This window comes from Rhinolophus sinicus, chromosome 1 (genome assembly GCF_057876585.1).
Source record: "Rhinolophus sinicus isolate RSI-liver-muscle chromosome 1, RSI-T2T, whole genome shotgun sequence".
NCBI lineage: Eukaryota > Metazoa > Chordata > Mammalia > Chiroptera > Rhinolophidae > Rhinolophus > Rhinolophus sinicus.
The window spans coordinates 117046109-117056763 of NC_142501.1; the positions used below are offsets into that span (position 1 = coordinate 117046109).

The 10655-nt window shown below is 42.4% G+C and overlaps 1 protein-coding gene across 1 annotated transcript; it reads left to right on the plus strand.

The window, feature by feature from the left end:
• Positions 1 to 4252: 4252 nt before the first annotated feature.
• On the plus strand, positions 4253 to 10617 carry OLAH (oleoyl-ACP hydrolase). The gene is made up of 4 exons (XM_019738274.3): positions 4253 to 4396; positions 4673 to 4836; positions 9653 to 9738; positions 10084 to 10617. The coding sequence occupies exons 1-4, from the start codon at positions 4361 to 4363 to the stop codon at positions 10224 to 10226; spliced, it is 429 nt and encodes a 142-aa protein (XP_019593833.3). The 5' UTR covers positions 4253 to 4360; the 3' UTR covers positions 10227 to 10617.
• Positions 10618 to 10655: the final 38 nt, after the last annotated feature.

The window sequence follows — 10655 nt, forward strand, 5'->3', positions numbered from 1 at the left end:
AGCTCTTTGACATTGGTATTAATGATTTCTTTTTTTAATATGACACCTAAAAAGCATAAACAACAAAAGCAAAATAAACAAGAGGACTATATCAAACAAAAAAAGCTTCTGCACATCAAATGAAACAATCAACAAAATGAAAAGGCAACCTATTGAATGGAGAAAATATTTGCAAACCACATATATAATAAGGGGTTGATATCCATAATATATAAGGAAGTTATATAACTAAATAGAAAAAAATAATCCAATTAAAAAATAGACAAAGAACCTGAACAGACATTTTCCAAAGAAGACATAAAGATGGCCAACATGAATATGAACAGATGGTAAACATCCCTAAACATCAGAGAAATGCAAATCAAACCACAATGAGATATCACCTCACACCAGTTAGAATGGCTACTATCAAAAAAATAAGAGATAAAAAGTATTGGCAAAGATGTGGAAAAAAAAGAACCTTTGTGCACTGTTGGTGGGAATGTAAATTGGTACAGCAACTATGGAAAACAGTATGGAGTTTCCTCAAAAAATTAAAAATAGAACTATCATACATGATCCAGCAAAGCCCACTTCTGGGTGTACATATGTAGCCAAAGGAAATGAAATCGCTATCTTAAAGAGATACTTGCACCCCCATATTCATTACAGCATTACTTACAAATAGCAAAGGTTTGGAAACAACCTAAGTGTCCATCAACAGATAAACGAATTCAGAAAATGTGATATATATATAATGGAATGTTATTCAGCCATAGAAAAGAATGAAGTCCTGTCATTTGAGACAACATGGATGCACCATGAGGGCATTATGCGAAGTGAAATAAGTCAGACAGAGAAAGACAAATACTGTATGATCTCACTTATATGTGGAATGTACAAAACAAACTCCGTACCACTGTTGTTGTTGTTTTTCAGCTTCATTGTCCCCAGATTACCAAGACGATATAAATTTAAACTTTAAAGTTACATAAATGCAAGGTTTTGGTTAAAATATATGTTACATACACACACACACACACACACACACACACACAGACTTTACGCCCATTCAGGGCCAAGGTAAACACAGACAATTTTTGTCTCCCTTTGCTGTTAGGAAGATTTTTTTTTTTCCCTAGTCTACTTTTCACTGAGAGTTTCGAGCTGAGAGGTTACTGGTTTTCTGCAGAGGATGCCGTTGTCTCCTGGCCCTCTAGGTGACCCTTGAAACCTGGTGCTTTATTTTCCTGCTAGATGAGGCAATGGGCGTCAGCGTAGCCACTCCATTAGCACAAGCTCAGCACTTGAATTTTCAGTTTCGTCTTTTTTATTCTAGGTATTCCCTTTTATTGTGAGCTAAGCCATGCACCTCATGACATGCGCTCCATCTAGTATGTCTAGGTATTTTGCAGCTGGAGAGTATTTCTCAGACATTTAGTCTGCTGTATTTTATGCTACTGCTTTTTTATCAGCAAATTCTAACTATTTTATATCCCTGGAGTTGACCATGGTTATTCATTTCTTTGAAATGATTCACGTCATGTTAACATAAACTCCTTTATAACACCCACGTGGCTCCCTCAGTCTGCACCTAGTAACGCGTGTCTCTCAATCTCCAGTGCACTCCATAAGGCTTGCTGGAAGAGAAAGTCGCTGGAATGAACCTTTCGCAACTGACCCCGACCAGCTACTTGAGGAAATTGTTTGTGCTCTGCTACCAGTCCTCCAGGATAAACCATTCGCATTTTTTGGCCACAGGTATTTAAAGTCTGTTTTAAAAGACATTTGGGGCAGTCTCTTCCATCACAAGTCCATGGTAAATATTGTTCTTCGCGTCGTGTGAGATGCATGCTTTTTGCATGGGTTACACTCATCACTGCTTGAAGGAGTGATGGATTAAATACAGTTATAGCTGTTCTTGAACAAGAAAAAGAGACTGAAAGACACTGCTCAACAGGGACCATAAAGACGTAAATGCCAGATGGTATGATGGATTGAAATCTTTCTTCAAGGAGTGTGCAAATCCTGGGCTCCTTTTGGCATCTTCTCTTTGGAATATAGAATATTATGGATGTTGAGAAATTATGACCAGTCACAATTTTTAACATTGGCTGCTTTGTGTAGTAATTATACCTTTTTTCCTTTTAGGCAAAAGAAAAAAAATCAAGACCTATAAAATCAAGACTCTAGCAGTAACTTATATTCCACTTATTTTTAAAATTAAAAAAATACATAAATAGTATATGTCCCTTAAGCTAGGTTGTATAATTTTAAGGTTAGATTGTGAACCCTGGAGTTTTGACTGCCTCTTACTCAGCTAGACCTTGGGCAAAATTCCTTAGGTGTCTGAATTAGTTTTCTCCTGTGTAAAGCTGGAATACGAATAGTTCCTTCTTGTGAGAATTAAATGAATAATGATAATAAATTACTTACTATATGGTAAGAACTCACTAAATTTTGGCTACTACAGTTTATAATAGTTACAGATATGGTCAGGCAAAAAATAAAAAGTATCCATCATCCTAGATAATACTGTAGTTCCGTAGTATTTTTACTCGGTGAGGTCCTGTTTCGTATCTTTTCCTGACCTTTCTTCACTTGCTATTGCTGTGGAGGCCTTTTACTGCTCTAAGAATACATCGCTTCACGGCTTGTTTTATCAATCTCCTTCTGTGGACATACGAATACGAGTTACTTCTACCTTTTTCTGTTATAAAACCACTTCCAAAACCAAAGTAAACATTTTTGTAGAAAGTTTAGTGTACATCTCATAAGTTTCTTACGATGAATTTCCAGAATTTAGGTTAAATGACATGCACGTTGTTACAGCTCTTGATATATATTTCCAAATTGCCTGCAAATTACACCCCATCAGCAGTGAACATGGGGCTGAGATCCTCTTTTGTCCCCTAAGATAGTTACAAAGAAATCTCTAGCAGAATTGTCTACAAAGTATGTCTGTTTAATGTCTACAGCAGTTCACAAACTTTTTGGTCCCAGCACTACATTAATACTTTTAAAAAGCATTGAGGACCTTGAAGAGCTTTTGTTTATGTGTGATATGTCACCATTTACCCTATTAGAAATTAAAACTAAGAAATTCTAAAGATATTTAACTTACCTTAAAATAACATTAACCAACCCATTAAATGTTGATATAAATAATATATATTTATGTAAAGGATTATATTTCTCCTCCCCCACACCCCCCAAAAAGTAGTGAGAAGAGTGGCATTGTTTTATACTGTTTAATATCTGGCTTCCTAGAAGACAACTAGATTTTCATTTCTGCTTCTGCACCTAAACTATCACAATATCTCATGTCATGTAGCCACTGGAAAACTCAGCTATGCACTCATGAGAGGATGAGAGTAAAAAAGGCAAGTAATATTGTAGGATTATCGGGAAAATAGCTTTACCTCAGAGCCCGCCTGGAAAGGTCTGAGGAATTTCTGGGAGAACGCAGACTATGCCTGTTTTGAGGACTGCTGATATACACTATAAAAGACATAGTGATTATCTATCTGAAAGGAGAAAAAGAAATTTAAATGGATTTCAAGACATTGTGGAGACAAGTACTAAATCTTGGACTGAATTATCTAGGATGTCTTAAAACACTTTTTATCCTGATAGAAAAGGGCACCTTTTATTAATACTCTTATCATTCAACTACCTTATGCTTTTCTTTTCCGATTTCATGCTATTGCGGTGTTTATGATCCTTGTTTGTTCTGACTTGACTTCTAATGGATTATCATGAGTTTGCTGAACAGTTATTATATTTTTCTTTCCCAAATTTAGTATGGGATCCTATACTGCTTTGCTGACTGCACTACAACTGAAAAACAAACATAAGCTAGAACCCATACATTTATTTCTGTCAAGCGCCGTTGTTCCTTGTGTAAGTAATTTCATTTTCCTTAGGGTGGATAGTAGCGAGGAGGGACATGGGGATGGAGGGAATCATGACAGTTATGTTCCTATCTGGTGAATTTGGGTCCAGCCTGGGGAAGATGGCAGGGATACTACTATTGGCTAATGAAAAGCCCCTCAAATCTCTTTCAATATCATCATCTCCCCTTTGCTCTGAAATGCACTTTAACTGTTCCTGGTCAGTGCCTGCCATGTCCCTGGCATCTCCTAGCACATGTATATAGCTTTTACTGTTTTTTTTTTGTGTTTTTTTTATCTTTTGTTTCTTCTTCTCCCCTCCCCCTCCCTCTCCCCCTCCTGCCTTCCTCTTTCTTCTTTTTTTCTCCTAGTAGCTAATACTGACCCTAGTGCTTCTTCATTCTGGGTCAGCTGGGAACTTAATCAACTTTCAGCCAAGTAACTGGACCAGAGCCAGGAAAGAATGCTTGAAACCTCCACAGGGGACAATGACGTCAATGTTTCGGAAGCCCCCTCGCTTTAAAGTCAGTGTTCCTGTTGCGCATGCGCCTACCCTTTGCTCTCCCGTCCCCCTCCCGCAGGAAGGCCCTGATTGCCATTTGGGAGGCATTATGACACTGGGGTTACTAGTGTTGAGGAACTTCCTTCTCCCTGCTTTTAAAAAGGAATAGGTCTCCCCTGAAAAGTGTACATAAAGAAGTCCATTTCTGAACCTTGCTTTCATGACTTTTCCCTTAGATAGGGACTTTATGAACAAGTACATTATATGAAATGTCAGACTTTGTTGTCAATGTTTCAAGGAAAAGAACTCTCAAATTACCAAATTACAACAAATGGAAGAAGAACAAATCAAGTCTTTCCTTGTGACTTTCGGAGGCACTCCCAAGGATATAATTGAGGAGGAATTTCTACAACAAATTCTTCCCAAACTAAAAGCAGATGGACACATTTTTAGAAAGTACAAGTAAGTAACTGAGATAAGTGATTTTTTAAAGAAATAATTATCTATAGAAAAATGTAGATTGGCAGTTCTCTGAGGCTGCTTATACAAGAAGACAGCATTCTAAGAGTTTGATTTCATTTCCTTGGGGGACACCTCTGATATTTTTACTGGCTTAGAATGGAACCTGGGCACAGAAATTGTGTCAATAAAGGATGATAGAGCATATTTTTCATTTAAAATAATAGACATAATATATGTGTGTAGTTCAACACACATGTTTTATCACATAACAAATATTTGTTGAATAAGTTAATGCCAAAGCATTCTCATCTGCTTAGAGGGGTCAACAGAAGCAGATTCCTACTTTTCCAGTTGTGTGGAAGTAAACCAGGGAAAGAAGTAGTTGGCTTTTTTGTGAAATATTTTTCCAGAACTCGTTTAACTCCACGGCACCTGACCACTCCTTTGTCTCATGAAATGGGTCTACTGATGCTTGATTCTTCTGGTAAGACTGAAGTCCTACCATTCTGTAAAGCCGTCCCAATAATCAAAACCTACCAAAGGCTCTTCCTAGTCTAACTGCCCCATAAAGTTGTTGTGGGGCCAGCCTTTGGCCCTTACTCATCATTAAATTCTGACATGCCTTTCTCCTAATTGGCCTGGGCTTTGTCTCCTGCGTGTGCATTCCTTGGGCCTATGTTTCCTTCATTTCGTCCACAAAGTCTAGAATAGGGCATAGGGCCACCCCAGGAAGTGCTTGTGACTAGAAGTTTACACAAACAGCTACAGAAGGTGGAGCCGACTTGAAGCACCTCGAGAACAGAGGCAACCCCTCCCTTCACTGCCCACCTCCAACCTGTCACTAAGTCCACCCACCAACTTCTGGATGCCCCGCATCCAGTCACCTCTCGCCATGTCTGTCCCAACCACCTTCACCCAAATGTGCTTCTCCCAGGGGTGAGCTGTCCGCGTTGCTGGCTTAGCACAGAGTCAGAATTAAAGAAACACTCGTCTGACATACCACCCCCCAGCGGAAAGGTAATCCACATCACCGCGGACATTCAATGACATTTGTATGCAAAAGCTGGTTTTTAATAAGTAAGCCCTGCAATGTGGTGAAACGTGCCACCTGTAGACTCCGCTAACCAGGATCAAAAACTCTGCCAGTGGGCGGCTCACAACCTGGGAGATTCAGAGCAAGTTTCCGTAACAGTTTGTGTCTCACCTGTCAGAGGCAGGGACCAGAGTAACTCCCTCTAGGTGTTGTGGTGAGCGCTGAGGTCAGGCTGGCCACAGAACTAACCACAGCAATTTCTAAAAGCAAAACACAACAAAAAGTTCACTACCCAAAGGCTCTGTGGCTTCATTAACATTTGGTAAGTGGAGCCCCACCCAGGGTGTCTATGCGGCCCACATGTTCAACACCAGACCACCGGAGAAATTGAACTAGAGAAGCTCATTACTCACGGGTCCTGGCGGAGGTCCACAGCACGCCTGGGGGCCCCGAGGAGGCCAAGGCAGGCTGCAGGCAGAGGATGAAGGACCTGGGGCCACATCTGGGGGAGTGCTTTGGGGTTCCTGGCCTGAAACCCATTGGTCAATTCAAACCAAAAAAACCCAGGGTTCTGGTAGACTTCCCAGAGCTTTTACACAAGGGACACAGAAGGGGTGGGCTCTGGGAGGCAGGAAAGGGCTGTTGGGGGAGTCACATCCGGGACCTACCTTTACTTGTGACTCAGCAGCTGTTGATAAGACAGGCAGACACTCACGGGAGGGCTCGCATCAGTTCAAGGACCCCACAGGGGTATCTTAGCTAAACTCTCAACAGCTCTCCGAAGACACCTCCCCAACACCACAATACGTGATAAATCACTCATGAGGATATTGCACCCATCCAATGTGGAAACCCTTAACATTCTCACCCTCTCCCCGTGAATCAGATCACAATCGCCATCCACAACGACTGGCTTCCTCTCTCCAAATTCCAAAAATTCTCCCCAAACCCTGCTCTCCAGACTCCTCTTCCCTGTTCACTCCTGCTCCTTCCACCTTCTCAGTCTGTTCTGTCTTCTCATCTCTGTAGCTCAGCTGTTTTGAATGTAAATAAAATCAGGCCTCTAGAGCATCTCTCAGTCCTCTCCACTTCCAGGCTTGGGGCCTGGTGGCCAACACGGAAATCTGTGACAGGTGGGAAAGCTGTGGCTGCTTCTTACTCACTCAAGCTGTCCTCATCTCCAGCCTGGGCTTCTCCGTTGCTCTCAGCTCTCTTTCTGGGACCCTGATGACACACAGGTTAGGCTGTTTGCTTTTGTCCTGCAGCTTTTGGATGCCCTGTCTTTTTAAAACTCTTTTTCCCTCTGAGTTTCAGTTTGGATAATCCCTATTGGCCATGTTAAGGTTCACTGATTCTTTCCTCAGTTATGTCCATTTGACTGATGGTCCTGCCAAAGGAATTCCTCATCTGGGTTGCTGTGTATTCCTACAATTTCCCTTTGACTCTTTCTTATAGTTTTCACCTCTCTAATGAACTTCTCCATTTATTCACACATGTTGTCCACCTTTCCCATGAAATCCTTCACATCTCCAGCACAGGTTTTTAAAGTCCTTGTCTGATAGTTCAAGCCTCTGGGTCTTAACTGAGCCTGACTCTCTTGGTTGCCTTGCCTCTTCACAATGGAGTCAGTTCTTGCTTTTTCATGTGTCTGATATACTTGTTTTTTAATTGAAAGATGCGTATCATGAAATACATATTTTTTCGCACCTAGATTTGAGCACCTCTCATCTTCTGGCAGGCCATCAATGCGGGGAGTTGAGTTGATCCAGACAGGAGATGAGCTGCCTTTGGGTTTTGTTGTTATCGTTAATTCATGGCAATGACAGCTTCCAAGGCCCCTGGTGTCACTGTGTGCTCCGCGTGATGATTGGGCTGCTGGAGAATTGTCCTCAATGTTTCAGGCTTTCTGTGCCTCTGCCCACTGACAGCAGCGGTTGCTTGTTACCCCACGTGTGGTGTCAGCCTCTGGGGTAAGATGGGGAGCTCTTGGACATCCTAGACACTCTTGAGCTTCCATCCTCAGGCAGGCCCTCTATGTCTGGGCCCTGTGGGTGGGACTCTCTCAGCATGCCTGCCCCTTCTCCTTGTGTCTGTGGTTGGTTGGTCATGGGTGGCAGCTTCTGCCCTCCCCCCCACCTCCATCCCCAGAAGTAGAAGTTTTGGTACCGATGTGGGACCACGACCATTTTCCACTCTTTCCCCAAAGGTAGAGGGTTAATGCTTCCATTGCCTGCAGTCATGGATCTTTGCCTGTGGCGGGCTGATGCCCCTCCTTCAGCAGATTGAGGCTTTGCTCAGTAGGAAAGAAGGGCCTGGGCAGTTGCCAGGGTTTAGCACCTATTGTATGGCCTCAGCCAATTTCCTAGGCCCACTTGCCCCACCCAGGGGGCTCTTTCTGGCCTCCTGCCTTGTTCCCAGTCTTTTTCATGAACCCCCTAATGGAGGCCCATGGAAAAAGGCCTATGAATCAGTGTGGACTGCATCTGAAAACTTCCCCACCCATCACCTACCGCCCTTGGTCTCCAGCACTTTGTTTTAGCTGATTTCTTCTTCCTTGAATGTCCAGCAGACGCCCCATCCCTCCCATGCTTTGCTCACATGAGCCAGTCTACACATCCCACCTCTCCTTGGAGGGCCTGACCCTCCTCGGAATTCGGTTTCTAGTTTACTTTTCAAACTCAACTCTCTCATGAGTTCAAGAAAAGTTATGATCTTGTGGCTTGTCGGGCTTTTTCTCATCGTCAGGCTGGGATGGCAACCCTAGGTTTCTGTATCCTGGGCAGGAGCGGGAATTCTTGCCTGGACTATTGCAAGAGCTACTGAACTGGTCATAGAGTCCTTGCACCCCTCCAGTCCCGTCCCCACATTATACCCAGAGGGAGAAAAGTTAGGTTTGGTCATGACACACTTGCCTTAACTCCATTGGATGGCGTTCTGTCGTTCTAAGGATGACCAAAATCCTTCATGAGGCCTGGACCTGGCCCTTGCCCACCACTTCTACCTTCATTTGTCCCAATCCCTCCACCGCTCTCTGAATGATTCCCACTGGTCTGTGCTCATCCGTCTCCCTCTCCCCCTGCTGCCTCTCTCCCCTTTGCCAGGCTTTGTCCTATTCATTTAGATCTCAGATCCAACTTCTTCCCAGGGAGAACTTGCTTGATGCGACCCCCACCCCAAGCTGTCAGGTGTCTGCAGCTCACCCTGAACTTGGTAGCACTTACACAGCTCTCATCCTCTGGTTCTTTCATTGATACCTGTCTCCCCAGCCAGGGTCTACGCTGCAGGAGGAAAGGGAGCATGCTTATTTACCCACCGGGCCCTCGTGGCAAACACAGTTGCCAGCACCTAGCTCGATAGTTGTTTATTGCTGTTGTGATTACATTGAGAATAGGTGGCCCTCCTCACGTGAACCTGCTTTTGTTCTGTTCATAGCCACCCTCTGATGGACCATGGAGAGCTGGAAACAGAGAGAGGGACGTTTCTGGGGAATGGCAGTTACAGGGACTAGTTGTAACCAGCCTCACCCTGAGTTGCACTGGGGACTCAGGTGCCATCCTGTAGCCATCTGTATTGTTCTAGAAGTCAAATGAGCTTAGAAAAGTGGCCTGGACCACAGATGGGCTCTGACAGGTGGAAGTACCGCTGGTAAAAATGTTTGGATTGCTGGAAACAGCAAAAGAAAGAAGAGAGAACACATCACGCTTCACTCAGGTGACACTATTAACAGAAGATCCTGGGATGTTGATTATGAAAAGCTACTAACTGGCTCTTTTCTGTTTACAGCTTTGATTCATCATCTCACTTGCCCAGTATATCTTGTGACTTAACATGCTTTTGCGGATCTGAAGACTTTGTACAGGATATGAAAGGTGAAATGATTTTCACAGTTCGGGGTATTTTATTGAGATATTTGTTTGATGATTTTCAGCTAATATCAACTAGTGGTGACTGCAATGAGTAGAAAATTGGCCCACTTTTTATTTAATGCAAATGGAGAGACGTGGGTCGTGTATAAAAGGAGAGATGCAGGATACACAGTATACTGCTGTATACTGATAGGTCTTAGAGAAATTAAAAATACAGGACTTATAGAACCCAAGACCTTGGAAGTAACTCTATCACTGGTGTCAGATCTTGGAAAGGTAATACTGGAAGTAAATCTTTGGTTGTTTTCGGTATCATTTGTGACTAAATCTAATTTTGTTTATTTTTAGGGTGGAAAGAGGTAACCAGTGGAAATTTTGATGTTCACGTTCTTCCAGGAGACCACTTTTATCTCATGGAAACTTCCAATGAAAACTTCATCAAGGACTATATAACCAAGTGTCTGGAACTATCGCTGCTTGCCAGTGTTTAGATATTTTTTCCTTTAGGTCTTAAAATAGTCAAAGTGACAAGCTACCTTCTTAATTTTTCAGAAGTAGCTCATTGGTTTTATTCAGAGGCTGGAATGTTATACACTTGTTATGTAGAAATGTGTTTCTCCATGGGGCGTTTATGTATCTGAGAAGATACAAGCGGATCCGGCATGTTCCATGCACGATGCTTTATCTTTGGATTAGAATATTATTTGCACCTTATCTGTGTGAAGTTTGGCGACAAAATTCCTGCTTGGTAAATGATTCATTTTTTTTTAAAGCGTGGGTATGTTTATGATCATATCATATAAGGGTTTATGGTTTTGTTACGATTTTAAAATCATATAGAGAGTCTTAGTAAATAAGATCAGGGGAAATACATCCAGGAGGTATTTTTTTAGACTTTATCATTCCTTTTTAACAAAGTA

Excerpts from the sequence above, each read along its gene's own strand:
- OLAH (XM_019738274.3), top strand. The coding sequence starts at position 4,361 with ATGACGTCAATGTTTCGGAAGCCCCCTCGCTTTAAA. Across the intron at positions 4,837-9,652 it reads CACATTTTTAGAAAGTACAA|CTTTGATTCATCATCTCACT; the intron begins GTAAGTAACTGA and ends TTCTGTTTACAG. Across the intron at positions 9,739-10,083 it reads CTTTGTACAGGATATGAAAG|GGTGGAAAGAGGTAACCAGT; the intron begins GTGAAATGATTT and ends GTTTATTTTTAG.